This window comes from Notechis scutatus, chromosome 10 (assembly GCF_049901735.1).
Source record: "Notechis scutatus isolate UNSWTSFEM ecotype Mainland chromosome 10, rNotScu1.2, whole genome shotgun sequence".
Lineage (NCBI taxonomy): Eukaryota > Metazoa > Chordata > Lepidosauria > Squamata > Elapidae > Notechis > Notechis scutatus.
This window is the reverse complement of record NC_142018.1, coordinates 9,758,844-9,783,817: the sequence shown is the minus strand read 5'-3', so window position 1 is coordinate 9,783,817 and position 24,974 is coordinate 9,758,844. Positions and strand designations below refer to the sequence as shown.

Here is a 24,974-nt window from a genome sequence, read left to right as displayed (position 1 = left end):
GGAATAGAATAGAATAGAATAGAATAGAATAGAATAGAATAGAATAGAATAGAATAGAATAGAATAGAATAGAATAGAAAATACGGGATGGGATGGGATGGAGTAGAATAGAATAGAATAGAATAGAATAGAATAGAATAGAATAGAATAGAATAGAATAGAATAGAATAGAATAGAATAGAATAGAATAGAATAGAATAGAATAGATGGAGCGTCCACAACTTCTGGAGTCAAGCCATTCCACTGATTAATTGTCCTCACTGTCAGGAAATTTCTTCTTCATTCCAGGTTGCTTCTCTCTTTGTTTAGTTTCCAACCATTATTTCTTCTCCTGCTCTCTGGTGCTTTGGAGAATAATTTGATGTAGGAAGCAGCTTAGAAAATTGCTTGCTTACATGGCTCCTCTCAGAAGCATAGAGTCATGGAAATTGACCATTAAAAAAAAGCAAACCCCAATGAAACAAAGTAAATATTAGAATCTCCGTGTGTCTAATCTACTATTTGCCACTTGGGAGATTCCACAGCACTACTTAATACCCCTGGCACAATATCACTCGTTCTAGAAATAAATAAGGAAGAAGACAGTTCTGCTTTCTGGAAAAGATGGTCATTCAGGTGCAACCTCCTTTTCTTTACTCAAGCTCCTTCAGGATGCTGTGTCCAACCAGATAGAAGAGGAGACCGGAGAGGAGCACTAATGGGATCCCAGCAGTCGCAAACATGAAAGACCAGCCATAATAAATAGTTAGAGGGGTGTCATCTGGGCACCTTTCGCTTCTTTCCAGTAGTATGTATTTTCGGAGATCGGCAGCAAATTCTTTCCACACCACAAACATAAAAATGAGCAGGGTAAATAAGCATCCTTATGAGAAAGAGAGAAAGAAAGAGAAGAAAAATGAGAAGGAAGAAAAATTCTATTTGATAGTGACAGCGTAAATACAAGGGTCCTCAAACTTGGCAACTTTAAGACTTACAGACTTCAATTCCCAAAATTAGCTGGCTGAGGAATTCCGGGAGTTGAAGTCCACAAGTCTTAAAGTTGCCAAGTTTGGAGACCTCTGGTGTAAAACATCCTAGCAAGAGAAAAAAGTTCAATTCCCTGGATGAAAAAAAAATGCAGGTAGTCCTCAATTGATGACAGGAGTTGGGAGTGGCACTAGGATGAGGAATTCTGGGAGTTGAAGTCCACAACTCTTAAAGTTGCCAAGGTTGGACACCCCTGTTCTAAGCCATTATCTTTTAGCATAAACTGCCTGAGTGAGTCATTGGTTAAAAGGTAAAATGAAGGAAACTGTATGTACCCTCTTGAACCTATAGTAGAAGGGTAAATAAATCAAATCAGGATGGCTTATCCACACAACTTTATATTTGCTGCAAAGCTATAGATGCACAAATGGCCTCTCATTAAACAAAATTAGGACAAATAAAAAGATTTTTTCATGAACTGAGGTAATTGTCAGCTAATCTTCTGCACTTAAAAATAAAAGCTTCCTTCAGAATTTCAGCTGAGTAGAAGAATGATCAAACGAAGAAAATTCCACAGAGATTATAAAATGAGTTTATAAGTATGAGCCGTACAAAATAAATTCTTATTTCTACACCTTTGCTTATCTTCATTTTTTTTCATTTGAACCACATTTCTTCTTATTGTTGTGAAGCAATTGGGATCATTCTAAGAAATGTGCTTACATTATCTTAAATCTTGGTTCTTTTTCATTGCCAAAATCCCCTGATCCCAAAACCTGCATAAAATCCTGTTTTTATGTTTTTTATATTTCTATCTGTAGTTTTCTGGTTTCTGAGATAGATTTTTATACATACATACATACATGCTCTTCTCCAAAAGTCTGCATTGCAACTTGTTGATCCTGGGTAACTCACAATTTTCCCTCTCTGTCATTTGTAAGATAAATGTTGTTCTACAAATATTGGTCCAATGGGATGTTGTTGCAATTTTGGATTTTTTTTTTATTTAATATATCAATTCGTCCTTTCCATCTCACCTAGCATTTTCCTTCCCTCCAACCAAAAACATTTTAAAAACTTGCAAAGCAGAACAAACATAATGAAACCCTTCTTTTTAAGAAAATCTGGCTTTCTGTAGACGTGAGGTCAAGTTTTCTTGGAAGCAGGAGACTTTGACCTCAGGGATTCATGTCCTTATTTTACATCCTTATCTTACACCTTACAGGAACTGAGCATGGCTAGTCTAGAGAAGAGAAGGACCAGGGGAGACAGGAGAGCAGTCTTCCAATATTTGAGGGGCTGCCACAGAGAGGAAGGGGTCAAGCTATTTTCCAAAGCACCCGAAGGCCAAACAAGGAATAATGGATGGAAACTGACCAAGGAGAGATTCAACTTGGAAATAAGAAGAAATTTTCTGACAGTGAGAACAAATGGAACAGCTTGCCTTCAGAAGTTGTGGGAGCTTCATCACTTGAGACTTTCAAGAAGAGATTGGAATGCCGTTTTTCAGAAATGGTGTAGGGTCTCCTGCTTGGGTGCGGGATTCGACTAGATCAGGGGTCTCCAACCTTGGCGACTTGAAGATTTGTGGACTTCAACTCCCAGGTGGGTGTTGAAGTCCACACGTCTTCAAGTAGCGAAGGTTGGAGACCTCTGGACTAGATGACCTACAAGGTCACTTCCAACTCTGTTAATCTGTAATCTGTAACCTCTGAACTACCGTAATTGGCCCAAGATAGGATTACCCTTGGAGACACTCAGAAGCTAGAGTTTGTACATTCATCTTTTGATACACATAAGTTTCTATAGCAAGTTGCACCTATTCTTTGTAACCGTTGTAGGTTGCTCCCAATCCAGTTTGTTGGATTAAAAGTGTTTGTTATTTTTAATAACAAATATATAATAAAGCCCTTTATAGCTTGAATCTCCTCCCCATGGAATCTGCCTGTCCTGTGTGTGAGCCAGAGAAAACAGAGGGTGAAGGACCCTAACCCTACATTCAAAGCAAGGGAAGAGTTCAAAAGAAACTCATCTTTATGGTGGCCCCAATCTATGGAACAGCTTGATCCCAAGCTAAGCTTGTGTCCATGTTATCCTAACCTTTTAGAGTCAGGGCAAGACATTACCGTACTCCTCCATCAAAAATTTGAAGAGCAGGAGCTAACAGTTTGAAACAGTTCTTCTCCATGCCAGCTTTTAATTCAGCAAGTTGTCTTGCTTGGTAGAAGCTGCTGATTGTGAATTTAGCCCGTGTATTTGCGAGACACCCAGAATCCTATCTACTTTAATAAATAAATAAATAATCTGCCACCTAACTTAAATTCATCAAATTCTACGGGTTGGCATTTCAGGGCAGAGTAAGTGAGAACATTTTGAGACTGGAAGAGTTATTTATAAAACTAATAAAGATGGGATAAAAATAAACTTATAAAAACAGAAGACAGATACATTGGGGCAGATATGTAGGGAACAAGGGGAAGGGTGAGATATACCTTCCTTCACCCTCCCTGTTCTTTCAGAGGCACCCACCATAAATTACCCAAATGTTCCCCCCAATTTGATCTGCAGCCCACCGAGACCCACAGCACGGATTCAACTTTGCTTTGCGATATCAGCCAAACAGATCCAATACTTGTTCCTCCTTCCCCCCCTTCCCCTTTCTATCCCTGTTCTGCCTGTATGTATGAAATGCATGAGATTAAACTCTATTATTTGTATCTCAGTTGTTGATTCAGGTTAATCGTCTCTTCTGGGGAGAACTGAATGGTGAGAGAACTGAACCATGATATGAAACTTTTCTCCTTTCTATTCTCATCACAATTGTCAAGGGGCTAACCAGGAGGCTCTCTAACTTCCCGGGAAGCAGCACCTTCATTTTGTGTTAAATCGCACAACTCAACCCTCCTTGCCTTCCTTCTTTGGGTTCACAGCCTCACGAAACCCCATTGGCTAATTGCAGAGGGAAATGGGTGAACTCTTGGCTTGCTTTAGAACTCATGGAATTTATCTATAATTTGCTAATTATAGGGAAACGAACCTGAGTCTCCTTTCTTCTCACCTCCGTGCCTAGCAGAAACTTCAAAACTCCAATAAAAAATAATGAGATGTTGAGATCTTGCTTAGCAAATTTCGAGAGTGCAAAAGCACGTGAAATACGGAGAGTTTACAGCTGTCACAGTATGGAACTTTTAACTTGCACAGAACAGCTTTGAATTAAAATGGTAGGCTGTATTTTTCTGCTGATTCCATTTAAACAACCTCATGGAACTCTATTCATGGGAAAGAATAATTGAAGACCGAGTTAGTCATTACCATTCAGCCTACTGAGAAGGCTACCTTATCATGAACACAAGCTATTTTCCATTCGGATTGCTAACTGTTGTTCGAGGCATTTTCTTGGAAGGTACAAGAATCCATCACAGATTTCCAGAAAGTCTGTCTTCAATAATTTGCCAATTGAGAGGATGGATTTATAAAACCTGACTTTCATAATGGGCCTTAAATATGGCACAAAGGGAATCCTTGTGTGATGACCTGGGGTGTTGCCTTTGTGCCACACCCCAGGTCATCACAATCAATAAGAGTCCCTTTAATAGCTCCAACTTTGCCCCCAATGTCCAGGTTACCTTCTGGCTGGAGGAAAACTCTCCCAGGAACAGCCTTTGACTGCAGAGAATTAAGTCCAAAACATGGTCAACAAAAACTGTAACTATAAGTCCAGTCAAGGCAAACTGAGGTAATTAGTCTGGCAGGGCAAGAGAAGGAATTCCAGATGTGAAGGCATGGCAATAACTCAACACAGTTGGGAAGACACCAGGAACATAGATAACCAAAGTCAACACAAGATAAACTCACGTTTGCTCCCAGCAGCCTGCTGCATGCAGCCTGCATTTCTTTTAAATTTTCTTCCCAGTTGTGGCTAATGAAGGGAATCAGGGCCCTTTCCTACCCTGCAAACCATGCAATCCAAGTTGCTCTCTTCTCCGCTCCTCCGTGAGTGCCCTAGGATGAAGAGGGGGTGGTCCTGGGTCTTCCTCTGAACTTCCTCTCCCTTGTTGTACCTCTCCCCTGTTGTACCTCTCAGAGGGATTCAGCAAGTTCTGACCAGTTCTGGAGAACAAGTAGTGGAAATTTTGTGTAGTTCAGAGAACCGGCAAATACCACCTCTGACTGGCCCCACCAACCCCATCTCTTCTCTGCTTCCCGAGTCCCAGCTGATTGGCTGGGTCTTCTTTGGTTGGGAATGGGGATTTTATAGTAACATTCTGTGATGACCCGAAGTGTAACACAGATGTAACAAAATCCAAAACGTAAATAAATGTCCTTTAATGCCTCCAACTTGACCCCACTGTTCAATAATTCTCAGTTGGAGATAAAACGTACTCAAAAATAGTCTTCAAAAGAAAGCAATACAGTCCGAACTTAATGAGCAGATAGAGGTGAAATAAAAGACCAAACCAACTACAATGACAAAATTTCCACAACGGACCAGGATAAGTAATTACCAACTTCAAGGAGATAACAAGGCACAATCTGTTGGAAGGATGCCAACCAAGATAACTTCAGCCCAAAATAAAACACACCTTGGCAACGCTGTGTTGTAATCGTTTCTCTTATATACTAGTCACCCCAGCTGCAACCAATGAGGAGAATCATGGCCGCTTCCTCTCTCGTAAGCCAAGTTGTTTCCTTCTCTGTTCCTCCCTGCATGTCCTAGGATGAAGAGGGGATGGGCCTGGTTCTTCCTCTGACTGCCCAGCCGGCCTCTGCCCTTCCCCAGCCTCCTCCACAACCTCCGGAGCCACACCTCCACTCCCTGTTGGCTGTTCCCTCTCTCCCTCAGAGTCCGACTCTACCAAGGGCATGACACCTTCCCCTGCCACACCCACCAAGCCACACCCACCAAGCCATGCCCACCAAGCCACACCACGCCCACCAAGCCATGCCCACAGAACCGAGAGTAAAAAAAAATTGAATCCCACCACTGATTGTGATGCTTTCGACACCAACAAACATTGTCTCTCATTACCTATGAGTGTACATGGGTGTGTTAGAGAAAAAGAATGAGAGAGTTTGGAGGAAAAAAGCTGGAAAAAAAATCCCATGGAATACGGTTGAATTCTTGAAAGCCCCCTCAGATAGTTCATTGCCCTGGCTTCATTGCCTCTCCTTGACATGTAAAAATTAGCTTTTAATGAGTGCTATTTTTTCCCCTCCTGGATATACAAGCCAAAAGGAGGTCCTTGCAAGTTAAGCTTCATATGTCAAACATAGTTAAGAACATTTGGCGGAAGAGCCACTGCTGGGTCGCTGAGTTACACTCTTTTGCAAGGCAAGTTGGCAACAAAGGCAACAAGGAACTGGGTGAAGGAAATGAACCAGAAGCAATTAATAACAGCTTCTTTCAGCTGAATAACTTTCTGTGACTACTCCAAGCAAGATGGTCATATATTTTTTTTCCTCCTTTACTTTTCGTCTTCCTTTTTCCCTGAAAGAGTTCTCCAGAAATAATCTGGGGGAAAGATTGGTTAAGGTAGCTGGACCACTGCCAGATGGATGTGCTTAAAATAGCACAAATAATTGTGGTCCATTCTTACAAAGAAAGAATCTAATGCAGTCAAAAATTGCTTAAAAGGAAAGAGCCCAACGTGATGACATCTGAAAGCCACGATTCTAATAGGGAAGGAAGAGCTTTCTGTTTGCTGACTGATCCAATTTAAGCCACTTGGAACATGAAGTTCCACAAGTTTTAAAGCTCTTTTTTCCCTTCCCCCTCCACATTTTAGGCAAAGACTGTAAGTTTGGAAGAGGGAGGAGGAGAATCTATCTATGTTGGAATTGAACACCCCTTCCCCAATAGAGGGGGAAGAATAAGACACCACCTATCTCCAATCTACAACACAACCCTTGTAGTAGTTCCAAGAAAATTCCACAACCAATTTGCACCCTGGTTCAGGTGACCCTGAGGGCACAGATTAAACCCCCAAGTGGCCTTAAGAGCTCTCAGGGAGACTAAGGTAAAGGTAAAGGTTCCCCTTGCACATACGTGCTAGTCATTTCCGGCTCTAGGGGGCGATGCTCATCTCCCTTACAAAGCCGAAGAGCCAGCACTGTCCGAAGACGTCTCCGTGGTCATGTGGTCGGCATGACTAAACACCGAAGGCACATAAAACGCTGTTAGCTTCCCACCAAAGGGACCCCTATTTTTCTACTTGCATTTTTTTACGTACTTTCGAACTGCTAGGTTGGCAGGAGCTGGGACAAGTAACGGGAGCTCACTCTGTTACGCGGCACTAGGGATTCGAACCGCCAAACTGCCGACCTCTTTGATCGACAAGCTCAGCGTCTTAGCCACTGAGCCACCGCGTCCCTCTCAGGGAGAGTATTAACAACCAGATGACTGCAAAGAAACACAATCCTCCCATCTCACCACCACCATCCGGTCGCAACTGGTACCTATCCGTCCATCCCCCTGCTATCAGAACTGATGAAGCTTCTTGTATGAGAAGCAAAATGTTTTATTTTTCTTTCTCAAAGGAAAAAAAAACAACACAGCCCAGTTGCCTTTTGAAGAAAAAAAGCACCTTTGAGACCTTCTTGGAAAAGTATCCCTCCAATTTGGCCACAATCTGGTTATTAGCAATAACTTATATATCATATCATGCCCACTCTTGCTTCAGATCAATTTGTGGGGCCTTCTTGATTAAAATAAAATTAAAAGTGGGGGGGGGAATAATCTGAAATATTGCTCACCTACTCTGCATCTCTAATGGATAACACAAATAATACCCTTAAGTTTTAACTATTGCGTATTTTGGATTTCTTGTAAACTAACCCTGCAGAATAGTTCTAGATTATTTATTTGTTTGTTTGTTTATTCATTATTTATTTATTTATTCATTTGTTGAATTTATGTGCCACCCGTCTTGTAATGAACAACTCTGGGTGGTTTCTAGCCTGAAAACATTAAAATTCTAATAAATGCATATATTTAAAATAATAAAAATAAAAGTCCCAATCAAGATAAATATAGTTAAAAGATGGGGAGGGAGGGAACAGGATGAGGAGGGAGGTGGGGTTGCCTCTTAATTCAACAAGCACCTCCAAGGTGATGTTCCCCATGTTAGAGCCCCGAGCCATCTTAATTTAGTAACCTTTGGGCAGGGGAAGAGATATAGGATAAATCTGGAATTTTGAACAGGCATCTTCATAAAACAGCCATTGGGTGGGGAAGCCGTTCCATAGGCCACTCTTTCAGCCAAAAGCAAGTTGACAAGTGTGCTTTTCACCATCCCTTCTGGACATCCAGCATAGTCTCTATAACCCCAATGAATTTCTTTCTCCTGAGTAGAGAGTGGTTTAAGAAAAAATGACTGAGATAACCCCATATTCATATTTCCTTTAAAAAGAAGTCAATAGGTGTTTTTTTTTACTCCTTTCCAACATTTCTGGAGCTTTTTAAACTAAAATCATGGGCATCGCATTTCTAATTCTCTAACTCAGAAAAGCAAGCAATAAGTAAATTAGAAGGCATGCAGAAGACACATTCTCAAACTCTACAGTCTGTTTAGCAAGGGCCAACTGTTGCATTCACTTCATGTATGACATTTTAGTTTAGTTTAGTTTAGTTTATTGTCATTGCACATTGTACAATGAAATCAAACACCATCTTCGGTGCACATCATGACCATGAAAATAAACATAAACATACATCCTTTTTCAGCCTATTTGTCCTTGTTTTTATTATCCTGTACCATCTGCCAGATGGTAATAGTTCAAAAAAAAGGGGTGCCCAGGATGAGATGGTTTGAGAATGTTTTGAACTTTCTTAGGGCAGTGGGAGTTATAAAGCTCTTCCAAAGAGGGGAGAGGGCAACCAATTATCTTCTGGGCAATGATGTTAACCCTCTGGAGTGCTGTCCAATGGGACCACTGAATTAATATAACTTGCCAAGGCAATGCAACCTTTTCCTCAATGTAAAGTTTTCCCCTGCCCAGTCATGTCTACCTCTAAGGATGGTGCTCATCTCTACTTCTTAGCTGAAGAACCAGCTTTTCCTAAGACCTTTTCCATGGCCATGGGACCAGCATGACTCTGTGCCAAGGTGCACAGAATGTTGTTACTTCCCGCCAAAGTGGTACCTATTTATCTACTCACATTTGCGTGCTGTTGAACCGGGCAGGAGCTGGGGCGAGGAATGGGAGCTCATTCTGTCACATGGTGCTGGGGTCTCGAACTCGGGATGTTAGCTTTCCAGCTGACAAACTAAACATTTTAAACACTGAGCCATCACGCCCCTTCTTCCCTCAACACACGGATCCACAAACTACCAACCAACACAAAGCATCTTGGGAAAACCTGTCCAAGGGGATTAAAAAGTATCCCAGGATTAAAGTCTTCTGGGCAACAAAGAAAAAAAGGACCATAACTGAGATTGGGAAGACCACTAGCAAGGTGGAAGCTACAGAGTGCTTACAGATTAGCAGCTTTTATTACTTTAAACATTTGCATGAACTTTGACTTGTACATCTGGTTTCTACCCTGAAGGCTTAACCCTCTATCCCTGTAAAACAGCCTGATAATGAGGCCACCAAATTATGGGAAGAACATACCAGAATATTATTTCAGTGCAGAAAGCTTTGCTTTGGGACTTCAAAGGACAGCCTCCTGATTTCTTCCCTCAGAACTTTCTCTCCAGACAAATTTCTCCCTTGATGAATTATAAGCACTTTCACCTTTCTCCGAGGAACAATTACTGGGATACAAAAGTTAATTACAGCCGATATGCCATCCATAGCAGATGACAAATAAGGCTCTCCCGTTGCAACTACTGTACCGAATAAGAATGTAAAGACAGATAGACAGACGGACAAAATAATTAGCAAAACTAGGGTAACTGCCAAGAGGACTAAAATGGGGAGCTATTTAGTCCATTTGCTAAATATTACCTTGTCGCTCTGATTTATTTATTTGCTTTGTGGTATGTGGCGCAAAGACCCATGGAAAGGTACACGTTTGGCATTAGAAGACAAAATAGAAAGAGGGATTGGAGAACAGATGAAAGTATTTGATATCATTAAGAGCAGGGGTGTCAAACTCAAGGCCTGTGAGTCAGATCCCGCCCACAGGGTGGTTAGATCTGGCCCACGGGGCCATCTTGGAAACAGTGAAGGACTGGCCCACGGTGCCTCTGCCAGTGAAAACGGAGCTCGGGAGGGCCACACGTGGCCCTCCCGAGCTCCGTTTTCACTGGCAGAGGGTTGCAGGAGGTCGTGGCAGCTGAAAACGGTGCTCGGGAATCTGTTTTCGCTGGTAGAGGGTTGCAGGAGGCCGTCACAGCCAAAAATGGAGCTTGGGAATCCATTTTCAGTGGCAGAGGTCTCGGGCCACTACAGGAGCCCCCAGCATGAGTGACCTCAAACAGGCCACACACCCCTCTGGCCATGCCCACCTCAGCCCTCAAGGTCAAACCCTATAACCCTAAATTTCTGTGAAGTGAAATATTTGCTACGTGAGCTTTGCCCCGTCTTGCTACCTTTCTTTGCCGCCACTGTTAAACGAATCGCTGCAACTGATAAGTTAACATCCTGGTTGTTAAGTGAATCTGGCTCCCCCATGGACAAAAGGGGATCATGTGACCTTGGGACCTAGCAATGATCACATCAGTGTGAACCAGTTGCCAAGCGTCTGAATTCTGCAAAGGTGGTAACTGTGAACAATGGTCGTAAGTCACTTTTTTTCAGGGCCGTCAATTTGAATGATCACTAAATGAACTGTTGTAAGTTGAGGACTACCTGTAATGTATTGGCATTCAAACGAATGCTCTTAAAAATGATTGGGTCCTAGGTGCAAGGTTTCATCCTAAGCTAAGCTAAGCTAAGAAAAGAATATTTATGTAATTGGCAGGTATATACAGTATATGAAATCAATGCAGAATCATAACAATAACTTTAAATTTAAGTCCAATGTCCAACCTTAGCAAATTTGTGACTTGAGAACTTTAACTCCCAGAATTCCCCAAGCCAGAGGTTGAACACCTCTGGGTTTAATTGATTCTACTTGGAAGGTCAAACTGAATCATCCAAATGATGACTCAAATTATTCCGATTCCAATTCTTTTGTCAGGAACCCTAGCAAGACCAAACGGAAGGAGAATTCCATCTAACGCCATAGGCACAACGTTGTGTTCCACTGTTCTCCAGGAATGTTCTAACACAAATATCAACTTGGTGCCCTCCAAAAGGACGGATACTTTTCTCAAGTCAAACAGTGCTGTCCATGTCTCTGCAGGCTAGAATGTCTCCAGCTCTGCTTCTTCAAAATTTTGAGAAGAGAAACAATCTAAGCCCTTCTGCTTTATCCTTGTCTGCAAGAATAACAAATCAGATAAAAGGTAAAAGTAAAGGTTCCCCTCTCACATACGTGCTAGTCATTTCCGGCTCTAGGGGGTGGTGCTCATCTCCCTTACAAAGCCAAAGAACCAGTGCTGTCTCCATGGTCATGTGGCTGGCATGACTAAATGCCGAAGGCGCACGGAATGCCTTCCCATCAAAGGTGGTCCCTATTATTCTACTTGCATTTTTTACGTGCTTTCGAACTGCTAGGTTGGCAGAAGCTGGGACAAGTAACGGGAGCTCACTCCATCATGCGGCGCTAGGGATTCGAACTGCCGACCTTTCTGATCGACAAGCTCAGTGTTTTAGCCACCGAGCCACCGTGTCCATAACAAGCCGGATAATAAGCTTAAAAGATAGTGCATTCCCTTTTAGCAGCAAGCAAGCATTAATAGGCAACTAAGTTAAGATTCAAAGCCACTCTCCATCTATGGAAGGATCCAAACTGCTTCCTTGAAACGCAGCCGCCCAAATGCACAAGAACTAGCCTAGAATTCCAGAGCTTTTAATTCCAGCACTTCTGAAGAGTGGTTAATAAAATTAATAAGATTACATAAAAACATGCAACTGCCCTGGTTATTAAGTGCACATTCTGTTTCAAGCTTCTTTCTTAGGTGCATTTGCATTCTGTTACGCATGCGTTCTCAGGGTTTTAGCATTCCAGATCACTAAATGCACTGAAGCATTCCAGAACACTGCACTGGTCACTTACCAGCTGCCATAAGGAATCCACCTCCAACTTTATAGAACCTCGCATTGACAAAGGGCACACCGCACACCAACAAAAACACACCTACAAGGCTGGCAGTGATGGCCAGGACAATCAGCACTGTCCAGAATCCCCTGTATACTGTGCATGGAGAGAGAGACACACACACACACACACACCACAAATTGATTCCAGCTACACAATCAGAGTACATGAAAAAACAATGTCAGTGGAAGGAGATCTAACTTTATCCACGCAGGTTTGAAAAGGAAAAGGGACAAGCTGACACGCATTCTAGTTTTCTCATACATAATTTGGGATTGCCTTATGTCAGATATGAAGCTTCAACGTGTAGAGAGTTTCACACATTTATACCTTGTAGCATTCGTAGTTATTCCAGATAATTCAGAATGTATAATGTGGGCGAAAAATGCTCTAAAGGTTGGGCATGTCGTAGAATTAGAGTGTTGGAAGGGACCGTAGAGGTCTTCTAGTCCAACCCGCTGTTTGAGCAGGAGACCTTATACTTTATGAGAGCCTTTCCCTTGTGTCACCATCTTGACCCTCTCCCCCAAGTAGGGATAATGAGGGCCTCCTGAGCCATTTACTCGCAAGTAATGATAAGCCATTTACTCACAAGTAAAACAACCCCCTTTTTATTATATGGCAGTAACAGTCTTTTATTCACGCTGATAAACAAATAATCAAATGTAATTAGTCCCAACAAACCTGATTCTGGCCAAGGAATCTAAATTGTTTGCTGTATATTAGAAAACAAATGATTGTCTGCGACAACTGGCCACTCCCAAACCCCTACTATTTATTTCCCAGCCAGGGAGGGGCTACTTAGCATCTACATCTTCTTTTCCCTGAGAGCCGGCTTATTGGTTTCCATTGCTCTCCTTTCCTCTCTATGCATATGCACATCTGGGATGGGCCCCATTTGTTCCTCCCCCTCACTCAGCTCAGGCACCGAAGACAGCTGCTTCTCCACCCAGGGGAGGACAGAAGGCGCCTGCTCTGTCTCTGTCTCTGATGCTATTTCCTTATCAGAGCCTTCCAAAGGCTCCCAAGTTGGTCCAGGTTCCCCCCTCAACCTCCTCCTTGTCTGACTCTGCTGGTAGCTGACGGGCCACAACAGAGAGTTTGCCTATAGCCATACATCTTACCGTACATCTTAGCACCATTAATGAGGCCTTGCAAGGCAATCAAACCGGTCAGTCCAAGAGGAGACCCACCCTGACTGCTCTTTAGAAGGCCAGATCCTGAAGATGAAAGTCAAAGACTTTGGCCACCTCATGAGAAGGAAGGACTCACTAGAGAAGAACCTAATGCTGGGAACGATTGAGGGAAATAGAAGAAGGGGACGACAGAGAAGGAGGTGGCTGGGTGGAGTCACTGAAGCACATAGATGTGAGCTTGAATGGACTTCAGAAGATGATAAAGGACAGGAAGGCCTGGAGGAACGTTGTCCATGGGGGTCACAACACGACTTCGCAACTAACAACAACAACAAGGTTTTGAAGAATATATTATGGATTCAAGTTTTCCTCAGAACATACCTGCAGTTGTGTCATAGGAGGGGTGAGGATGAGGCCCATACACAATAGGCATTGGAAACAGGTAGGCATTCATACAGTGCTTAGGATGGGCTTGGCTGGCTGGAGAAGAAATGAGAAATCTCTCTTGAGTCTGTTTTTGTATAGCACTGAGAACAGCTACATTTCAATTCTACACACACAGGTGGTTCTCAACTTACAACCATTTGTTTAGTGACCATTGGAAGCCCTGGGGGGAAAAAACATCCCCATGGTCAAAATTCAGGTGCTTAGCAACTGACTCATATTTATGACTGTGGCAATGTCCCAAGGTCACATGATCCCCTTTGGCGACCTTCGGACAAGCCAAGTCCAAGGGGAATCCAGATTCACTTAACAACCGGGCTACTAACTTAACAACTGCAGTGATTCACTTAACCACGGTGGCAAGAAAGGTCACAAAATGGGACAAAGCTCACTTAACAACAGAAATATTGGGCTCAATTGTGGTCATAAGTCAAGGGCTACCTGTCTGTTAATACCAGGCTTGGTTCTGTAAGTCAACCCAACTGTTTTCATGTTAGACCCAATTCTCTTCCAGCTTCCTGACATTCTCTTTTCCACTGTTTTGTCTGGCCTCAAACAAAAATGCAAAACCTTTTGATGGCAACAATGGATACTACCTCTTTATGTGAGGTATTTATAATAAAATACAATATAAATTTATATTACCTGCAACTCTGTAGCTGCCTTGCTCTTCCTGGCTTCCTCGTCTGTAAAGGTCCTATTGAAGCACCACCCATGTATGTTGGAGTAACAGCTTTTCTTGGGACTCTACAGATGGGAAGCCAAGACAGGTACAGCCTATAAGATGGTTGGCTCGTCTGATTGGTGATTGACACACTCACAAACCTCCTTTTAAGTGTCTCACAATTAAGGCACATGTGAGAACAAGTAACTGCCTTCATGTTACCATGATAGCATCTTCTGAGGATCAACTTAGATCAACCCTCTTAAATCTCTTCTTACACAGGGCTGAATCTTTTCCTTTGATACAAAATTATCCATAAGAATAGAATAGAATAGAATAGAATAGAATAGAATAGAATAGAATAGAATAGAATAGAATAGAATAGAATAGAATAGAATAGAATAGAATAGAATAGAATAGAATAACAGACTTGGAAGGGACCTTGGAGGTCTTCTAGTCCAACCCCCTGATTAATGACTTTTTGCAGTGAAAGGATAGCTTGAAGATGTAGGTGTGAACCTGGGTGAACATTATAGCTCAGAAAACTCTTGCCCATAAACTTCATCTAGCGCGCACTCACCGAACCGGTTGTTACACCGGTTGAATCGCACCACTGATCCTTAGCCATAATGCATAGTTTACAAACCATAATTCACCCAACTTGCCATGAGATGTGATGGTCTAAGAACATACTTACACTGACCGATGGCTCTGTTTGGCAAGCGCTGAATTTCCAAGTCGTTCTTCTTTCCAAAGAGTAGCTTTCTATAGCGCATCCGTGCCGTTCAACCACACGTTAATAACCATGTTACAGGCTAAGAGAGAACAGATGCTAGCTTTCTGCACATTTGCTAAGGAAGCTTGCAATTACAGACCTAATTCAGAACTGATGACTTCGTTGTTCCTTGCATGTGTGAAGCATTAAGCGTCACCTACGCCTTAATTTTCCCCAGAGAAGCAAAATAAAAAAATAGAGCCAAAACCTGCTTAATGAAACACTTTGTACAGATTGCAAAACGTAGCCCTTTTTTTTTCAACAGAAATCTTAAGATAGGATTTGGCAGAAAGTTGACTGCTCAGCACAACCTGCCACATTAAATACTCACGTTGTCTCTTTTCTAATTGCTGCTCCTTCCGTAGCTTACCATGAAACCAGCACAAAAACAGAACTGGGTGATCAGCATGTTCAGAAAACTTCCAGAAGGAAAATAAATATGCCCATGTACCCAGGCTGCAGATTGGTGATCAATTGAAGAGGAAGGAAAGAAAAAACATATAACACCTGTAATCCTCGACTTATAATGTTGGTGACCATTCAAAGTTACAACAGCACTGAAAAAAAGTGACATGACCATTTTTCACACTTACATCTGTTTGTAGCATTCCCCAGGGTTCACGTGATCAAAATTTGGACGCTTGGCAACTGACTCACATTTATGATGGTTGCCGTGTCTTGGGGTCATGGGATCCCCTTTTGCCACCTTCAGACAAGGCAAGTCAGTTGCCAAGCATCCAAATTTTGATCACATGACCATTTGTCATCAGTAGTGGGATTCAAATTTTTTTACTACCGGTTCTGTGGGCGTGGCTTGGTGAGCATGGCATGGCGTGGCTTGGTAGGCGTGGTAGGGGAAGGATACTGTCAACTCATAAAATATATCTATGGTTGTTTTAGAGTTGCAAACAGAAAGGAAGGCGGGAAAGGGTTTTGAATGAGCAGTGCGGCAGCTTGGAAATCGAAAGTGATTCCATAAATAGTTTTTCAAAGATAGTATAATTAGGTGACTGAAGTTTCTGCAAATATCCAACTGGAAAACATGATGGATGACTCTTGGCTATGGATGTGTCCCATTGGAGAATATGAATTATGATACACCCATGGGGTGGGGGGAAACCAGGGTCAAGGGCGACAATGAATGAAGTGTCTTAGAGTCGGCTACATCCAGGCAGTGCCGGACATGTTAACTCCCAATAAATCCTTTCGAAGTTTTGCAAGTTTGGCTCGAGACTCAGGATTTAATTGGGCTAACTGCCTGATAGATACTGCAAAATCCCATTCCCTCCCCACCCCACTAACCTGCTTTCCGGCTCCGTTCTCTTGTGCAGGGCAACAAACAAAGATCCAGCCGATCACCTGGGACTCGGGAGGCAGAGGATAGATGGGGGAGGGGCCAGTCAGAGGTGGGATTTGCCGGTTCTCCGAATGACTCAATTTCCGCTACCGGTTTTCTCCAGAACTGGTCAGAACCTGCTGAATACCACCTCTGGGGATGCTACAACAACCATCAGTCTGAAAAATGGTCATAAGTATTTTTTTTCAGTGCCATCGTAACTTTGAACGGTCACTAAGGGACTACTTGTAATATCAATAACTTTGTACAGATTGATTTTATCCCCAAGTCAACCAAGTTATGTTACATCCTCCCTACCACCGGGGTTACTGTTTCAGAGTTATTGACAACCTTCCAGAAACAGGATTCCCACTGGTATTAACGGCCCCAAAGCTTATCGTGACGAAGAGTAATAGGATGAATGTTAAACAAATTAATTAATGATTATCCACTTTGCTTTAAAATGTTTCCCACCAAACGAGAGCCCTTCATAATAAATGGACATTCGTTCGTGCAAAGTGACTAATGAAATTTCTACTGCATTAATTATGGCAACGGCAGAAAGAAAGAGAGGGGGAGAAAAAAAAAAGTCCAGCCAAATTAATTTGCTGCGATCAGTCTCATTAACACAGACACCAAGAGTAATAAAAGATATCCTAGTTATCTCGTCCATCTCAAGCCATGGGAATGCGTCTCAAGTGAGGCTTAATTTGATCATTTGACTTAAGGTAATATCCTGTTAAACAATGCATTCTAATAATTAGGCTTAGAAGGGTTATTACATGAATGTGCAATCCAGCATCATCTGTGCTTTATCATCTCTCTCTCTCTCTCTCTCTCTCTCTCTCTCTCTCTCTCTCTCTCTCTCTCTCTCTCTCTCTCTCTCTCTCTCTCTCGAAGTTCAAGGCAAGGAATCATCTTAGTTGCTCAGTTTTGCACATTTAGTTACATCGGGAGGGTCTATGACAAGGGTGTCAAGCTCAATTTCATTGAGGGCCGCATCAGGGTTGGGTTTGACCTTGGGGGAGAAGTGGGCATGGCCAGGGTAGTTGTGGCTGGAATAGATGTGGCCAGGGTGACCACGGCCAGCTCAATGTCACTCATGTTGGGGGTGCCTGTGGTGGCCTGGGCAGGGCTGGGAGGATCTGTTTGTGGCTGCCATGACCTCCTACAGCACTCTGCCAGTGAAAACAGAGCTCAGGAGGGGTGTGTGCAGCCCTTCTGAGCTCCGTTTACAGCTGCCATGGCCTCCTCCTACAGCATGCCACCAGGTTATAGATCAGCATCCGGTTGGCCTGGGCTGGGCCAAGGCACCGTGGGCCGGTCCCTCACTGTTTCCAGGATGGCCCCTCAGGCCGGATCTAACCAGCCCACGGGCCTTGAGTTTGATACTCCTGGTCTATGACAACTCACTGCAGGGCAACTCGTCATGGCCAACTCGCTGTGAGACAACTTGCCACGGAACAAGAGTTACACTAAATAATAAAGAGTTACACAACTGAGCCCAAAATTTCCACTGCTAAGCAAGACACTTAAGCAAACTTTGCCCCCATTGTATGACCTTTCTTGCCAATGGTTGCTAAGTGAATCACTGCAGTTGTTAAGTTAGTAACACAGTTGTTAACCTGGCTTTTCCTCTCTCAAGTCTTAGGTTTTTAAGATGTTAAAAGAAGTTTAAAAGTAGTAAGGTGAGGAATTCTCAACCACAATGATGCCAAAATGATGGCAAGTACCTTGGGACATTACAATGCCAATTCCACCCTTTCGTGCTTATATGGGTAGTCCTCGACATACGATGCACAGTTGAGTCCAAATTTCGGGCTGCTAAGTGAATTTTGCCCCATTTTGCAACCTGTGCTGCCACCGTTGTTAAGTGAATCACTGCAGCTGTTAATGTTGTGAAGGGAACATGGCTTCCTTCCTCCTTTGACTTTTCTGGTCAGAAGCTTCGCAAAAGGTGATCGCAGGACACGGTAACCGTCATAAATATGAGTCCGTTGCCAAGCGTCTGAATTTTGATCCCATGGGGATGCTGCCATGGTCGTAAGCATGGGAAATGGTCATAAGTCACTGTTGTAACTTTGAACAGTCCCTAAATGAACTGTTGTATGTCAAGGACTATGTGTACATTGATATTTCTTTGCTTGTCCCTCCCAGGGATGCCAGCTGGGGAAGTGCTGGGCAGGTGGAAAGTTCCAAGGTGACCTATTGAGCATCTTTAATAAAAGGCATACGGATGGAGTCCTAAAGCAGGACAAACCCAGACAGAAGAGTGAGAACCTCAAACAGAAGACCCCCATTCGAGAGAATCTACATATATAAAAGTGAAATGCCACTCAGGCATCATCACAAAATCTCCAGAACCGTAAAGCCTACAAACTTGAAATTTGGCTCTTAGTTTCTAGGTGCTCACTAAGAAAGGATTTTTCTAAATGACCATCAGAACATTAGTATTTCTTATATTATTATTATTATTATTATTATTATTATTATTATTATTATTATTATTACACTCTGATGCTAAGGAGTTCTACTCCCCCTCCCCACCTGAAAAGAAATCTCTTCCAAATGCAAAACACAAGCAGAGGAGATCAGTTTCAGTTTCAGTTTCAGAGCAGCGACCAGCTTTAGTACAGAACAGTTGAGCTAAGCCATGTCCAGGCTCCTTGCTGTCTCCTTCTTGCTCACACAGCAAATACTGCTTCAGTTTCCAAACAGCCCTCACTGACAGGACGCTAGCCAGATGAATAGCGATGGATGCTGGTAGGCAGAGGCAGAATTTTTACCCCTTATTTTCCTCCCCAAAAACTAAGCCCGACCACGTCGTTTCATAGCGAAGCACGGGGATCGAGCTAGTATACGATAATGCTGACATGGCTTCCTCTAGTACTCACTAAACCAGAAGTTCCATATTGTCTCTCTGTAATCTTCGCCAAAGAACCAGCATCTCCAAAAGAAACCTTCATGATGGAAGGTCAGGATCCTTTTATCACCTTCTTTCCAGCCTGGCTTCCCATCCTATTTTCAAAAACAAACCAGAACCATTTAGAAATATGGTGCAAACCGTTGAGTTTCACTTGGCACATGAGCTGCCTGCAGGTTCAGAATAGATTAGATTAGATTAGGTTGCAGATTAACAGAGTTGGAAGGGATCTGGTAGGTCATCTAGTCCACCACCACCACCCCCGCCCAAGCAGGAGACCCTACACCATCCCCGACAAATGGCAGCCCAATCTCTTCTTGAAAGCCTCCAGTCATGCAAGGAATTTGCAGGTAGATGTAAAAATGCAGCTATATCGGGTTGGGAAGAGAGAGCGGCTTGATGTCCTCCAAGTACGGGCTAATGGGAATTGAAATCCAACTTTAGAAAAGTATATGCTTGCCGTTATCTTTTATAAGGAGAAATCTGTGATTTTCTTATCTATTTAGGGTTCTGATCAACAATCTGAATCAAAATCTTTGTTCAAATCAGAGCCCATCCAACCACTCCTATGTCTAGGTCAAATCTGCATTCAAAGAGAAGGAAAGCATTGTCCAAAGTTTTAGAAATAGAAATAGAACTCTTTATTGGCCAAGTGTGATTGGACACACAAGGAATTTGTCTTAGTGCACCTGCTCTCAGTGTACATAAAAGAAAAGGTACATTCGTCAAGAGTCAAGAATCATAAGGCACAACACTTAATGATAGTCATAGGGTACAATAAGCAATCAAATCCTACTAGGAAACAGTCAATAAAACCATTAGGATACAAGCAACAAAGATACAGTCATAAGTGGGAGGAGATGGGTGAAAGGAAGGGAGGATTATTAGCAACAGTAATAGTAATGCATATTTATAAAAAAAATCATATTTATAAAAAAATCATACTAGGAAACAGTCAATAAAAATTGTTAGGATACAAGCAACAAAGATACAGTCATAAGTAGGAGAAAATGGGTGAAAGGAAGGGAGGATTAATAATAATAGTAATGCAGACTTAGTAAACAGTTTGATAGTATTGAGGGAATTATTTGTTTAGCAGATGATGGGGAAAAACTGATCTTGTGTCTTGTTCTGGTGTGCAGGGCTCAAGAGCAGGCAGAGCCTGAGGGTGGAGTCAAGTGAGTCATCAGTCTAGAGTCATTACATTCCCACAAACCATTAAAGTCCAGTCCGTCTTGAATTCTGTTGATTCTTATGCCTATGGAGATTCTCAGTCATCCAGGTCATGGTTGTCCCATAGGTGTTTTTTCAAGAGGCGACTGGACTTTCAGTTTTTTCTTTGAAGTTGTTTCGCTTCTCATCCAAGAAGCTTCTTCAGCTCTGACTGGATGGTGGGGACTGGAAGGATTTATACTTCTCACAGACAGCTGGTCATTTGCATTCTTTTAAAGAGTCATTGAGGCCACCTGAAGGTTTATCTATGTCATCAAGGTCACCTAAGAAGTGCAAATTTACTTAGTATCCTGGTATGATTTATGTTGATTGCTTATTTAATATCCATGACTATCACTAAGTGTTGAATCCAATGTTTTATGATGAATGTATTTTTACAATGACTATGATAATGATTTATCACTATTATTGTATGTACCCTGAGAGCTTATGCACTAGAGACAAACTCCTTGTGTGTTTAATCACCCTTGGCTATTCTATTCTGTTTTGTTCTGTTCTACTCTACTCTACTCTTCTTTACTCTGATGCGTGTTCTTGGATCTGCTGAAAGGACTGGAGATAGATGATGTCGTATCCCACCCCTTCTATTGAGGGAGGGCTGTTCAACTTTGACATAGATGGCCTCTTTGACCCCTCTTTCAAACCAGCAGTCCTACTCTGTCCACAATGTGGAATTTGCTATCTTCGAAAGATTCTTATCTACTGCCAATATGATTCTGTTGATTCTTATCCAGTGTCAATTTATTGCTGATCGTTGGATAGATTCTTATGAATAGGCATAAATCATAAATCCTCTTAACTGGAACTTAACCCGTGATCCACATTCTCCTAAAGTTGCCATCTGAGAGACAGGCATTATTATTTTTTTACTATCTTCTCTGATCCTCTTTCCAGACGAATTTTACAATAGATCTGAACTGCTCACTTACAGTCAGGTTTTGAGATTAGGTAAAGAGTCGCCTAGTACAGACTTGAGGTTATTGGTTCCCCAGCCGGCATCTGCCCTGCTTTAATACTTGAACAAAAAACCAAAATCTTCCCCCCTCTGAGCTGTGCACCCATCACATTGTCTCCAGTTCTGCTATTCCTCTTTAACGGATGGTCACCGCTTTTGAATTTGCATCTCGCCTTGTAAAATTGTAAACATACATTTTCTGTCAAGCTTCATTCTCTTTTGGGGGAAGGTTGGATTCATCATCCTGGGAAGCTAATAAAATAGTTTCTTCTTCCTAACCTATCAGGCAGAAATATTGTACAGCTAAATATTCCCCTTCTTCCTCTTTTGATGGGAAAATAATTAAGAAGTCAAAGAAGAGGCAAGGGTTTGGAAGGACAGACACCTATTTAGATATTTGTTTTCTTCAGGAATGTTCCTAACCTTTAAATAAAGCAATGGATGAATTAATCCACCAACCCTTACAGGATCCATCAATTAAATCTGCAATATTTCATATGTAAGATTTACAGATTACGCACACTGGGATCCAACTGCTTAAGAACGCATATAGTGTACTTTCTATTTACAGAATACAGATTAACAGAGTTGGAAGGGAGTTTGAAGGTCTTCTAGTCCAACCTCCTGCTCAGGCAGGAAACCCTATAACATTTCAGATTGCTTGTCCAATCTCTTCTTTAAAAAGACCTTCCGGTGTTGGAGCATTTACAATTTATGGAGGCAAGTTATTCCACAAATTAATTGTTCTGTCAAGAAATTTCTCCTTAGTTCTAGGTTGCTTGATGATGAGTTTCCACCCATTGCTTCTCGTCCTGCCTTCAGGTGCTTTGGAGAATAGCTTGACTCCCTCTTCTTTGTGGCAACCCCTGAGATATCGGAACACTGCTATCATCCCACCTCTAATCCTTCTTTTCATTAAACCAGACATACCCAATTCCAGCAACCGTTCTTTGTACATTTTAGCTTCCAGTTCCCTAATCACCTGAGAATTAAATTCCCAACTTCTGACTTTTCCTCTTGTTTCCAGCAATATCCTTCAAATCATGCTCCTCCCAAATTCCCAATAATGATATTCTGGAGTTACAAGGTTTGGGGTACTTTTTTCCCTTTACCTCTTCAGAGGAGCGATTGTTGTTCTTCACTTCAAATCCTCCACACTTTTCCGTCACCAGCAGCCAGTAATCTGTCCCGAAGGCTACTAGAAAAAGGAAGACGCCGAGGACTCCCAAAATTGCAGCTAAAAAGGCTGCTATTTTGATCTTCATGGTGGAAAAGGAAGGTGAAAGAGGGGCTTGAGCCAAGGAGCCTAGAAGGGCGAGGCTTTAAAAAAGAAAGAAAGAAAACATGCAGGGGCTGAGTGTGCTAGGAGCTGGAAGGAGACCTATTTTGAGAATGGGACTGGCAGCGTTTCACGAGTGTATGCATTTCACATGGCAATAAGGAGACAGCTATGGGTTGAGTTTCCAAACAGCTGAGGCATTTCAAGCAGGATTAGGAGTGAGTGTTGGACCCGAGAAGCTTCACTCCAGAGAATTCATGTTTGGGGTTTTCTGATTCATGCATCCAGCTAGATGATCTATTTCAGGTTACAGCACAGTTGACCTGGGCGGGCAGGCACCACTGCCACTTGCTGCCCAGCATATCTAGGATTGGCATGAATGTAAAGGCTCTTTTGACAAATGCAGAGAAGTTGGCAAGTTGACTCCTGGGACGGGTGAATCTATTGAGTTGGACTCCTCCCGCCTTTGCAAATGGGTCTAGTTTAGTTTGTCAACTGGATGCTTTTTAAAAATAGACCGCGTTTCTCCCAAAATAAGACCGAATCTTATTTTCTTTTGGGTTCCAAAATAAGCACTAGGGCTTATTTTCGGGAGTGTCTTAATTTTGTTCCCCGTGTATCCATACGATTTATATTGACTGTTTCCTAGTATGATTTGATTGCTTATTGTACCCTATGACTATCATTAAGTGTTGTACCTGATGATTCTTGACTCTTGATGAATGTATCTTTTCTTTTATATACACTGAGAACATTTGCACCAAGACAAATTCCTTGTGTGTCCAATCACACTTGGCCAATAAAGAATTCTACTACTTCTACATAGGAAGCCCACTTTTTTTCTGCTTGCTCACGGCAAGACAGGAGGCCACACAGCATACCAGCACTGCCATTATGAGGCAGGAGGGGACGGAGCTGCCCCAGGTGCCCTACGCCGGCTTATCTCAGGCCCCCCACAGTCAGACCACCCATGCCCAGATATCTGCCTCGCATTATGGCCATGGCACCAGAAGCCCCATCCAGCAGGACCCTGCGTGGCCACCAATCCACTTCTTCTACTTGCTCATGGCCACAGCAGAGAGGAGGCTAAACAATGCATTGGTGCCGTGGCCATGAGGCAAGGAAATGGGAGCTTCCCCATGCATCTTACAGCGGCTTACATCAGGTCCTTGCAGCCAGGCTATCTACGCCCCAACATATGCCTCATGGCTGAGGCACCAACACACCGCTCAGCCTCCTGCTTCGTTATGGCTGTGAACAAGCAGAAGAAATGGGCTGGCAGCCCCGTGGGCTCCTACTGCACATGGGTAATGGTGCTGCTGCTGCAAGGCAGGTGTCAGAACATGGATGACCTGGCTGCGGGGGCCCTGAGGTAAGTCTGTGCAGGGCATGTGGGGCAGCTCCATCACCACCGTGCTGCACCTCGTGGCCCAGGCACGCCGAGCATCAAGACGGAATGAACAGGTGGGCAGCTGTGCAGGTTCTTAAGTAGGATTTATTTTGGTGGTAGGGCTTATATTAGGCACACACGTAAAACATGCTAGGGCTTATTTTTGGGATAGGTCTTATTTTCAGAGAAATGGTATATAAAGAAACAAGAAACCAACATTTGTCTACATTTTGGTACCCACTTTTACAAATGTCTTCATAGTTTCTGCTTGCTATTTGGCATGACACAAACGTTTCTTTTTTAAAAATGTTCTCACTACCATTTATTTTGGTCCATATCTATGGAGATTCTCAATCATCCAGGTCATGTTTGTTCCAAAGGTGCTTTCTTGGTTTTTAGCTTGAAAACATTTTACTTCTGCATTGTTTAACAAACTTGTTTTGTGTTACAGATCACATTCCGCTTATGCGTTCTTGCATTTGTGTTTGAAAAAGTTGAATGGATTTATCTCTTTCGCCAAGCTTTTCATATTGAGATGGTACAAAGCAGCTATGCAAACCGCATCACTTCACTCCCGATGGAAGAGCAATTTTTGGCGTGCTTTGTACAAGCCTACACATTTCCATTGCATTTGAAAGTTCATGTTCTGCTTCTCACCTAGGTGAGTTATATCCACACAAAAAAGGCACTTGAGCAAACATTTTTGAATTCTAGGCATATGCTA

At 42.6% G+C, this 24,974-nt stretch overlaps 1 protein-coding gene across 1 annotated transcript; it reads right to left on the bottom strand.

The window, feature by feature from the left end:
• Nucleotides 1-588: 588 nt before the first annotated feature.
• LOC113416589 (transmembrane protein 182-like) lies at nt 589-23,032 on the bottom strand. Its single transcript, XM_026674602.2, has 5 exons — nt 22,694-23,032; nt 19,365-19,488; nt 13,633-13,731; nt 12,074-12,211; nt 589-862 (listed from the first exon to the last, which is right to left on the bottom strand). The coding sequence occupies exons 1-5, from the start codon at nt 22,844-22,846 to the stop codon at nt 633-635; spliced, it is 744 nt and encodes a 247-aa protein (XP_026530387.1). The 5' UTR covers nt 22,847-23,032; the 3' UTR covers nt 589-632.
• Between the last annotated feature and the right edge of the window lie 1,942 nt (nt 23,033-24,974).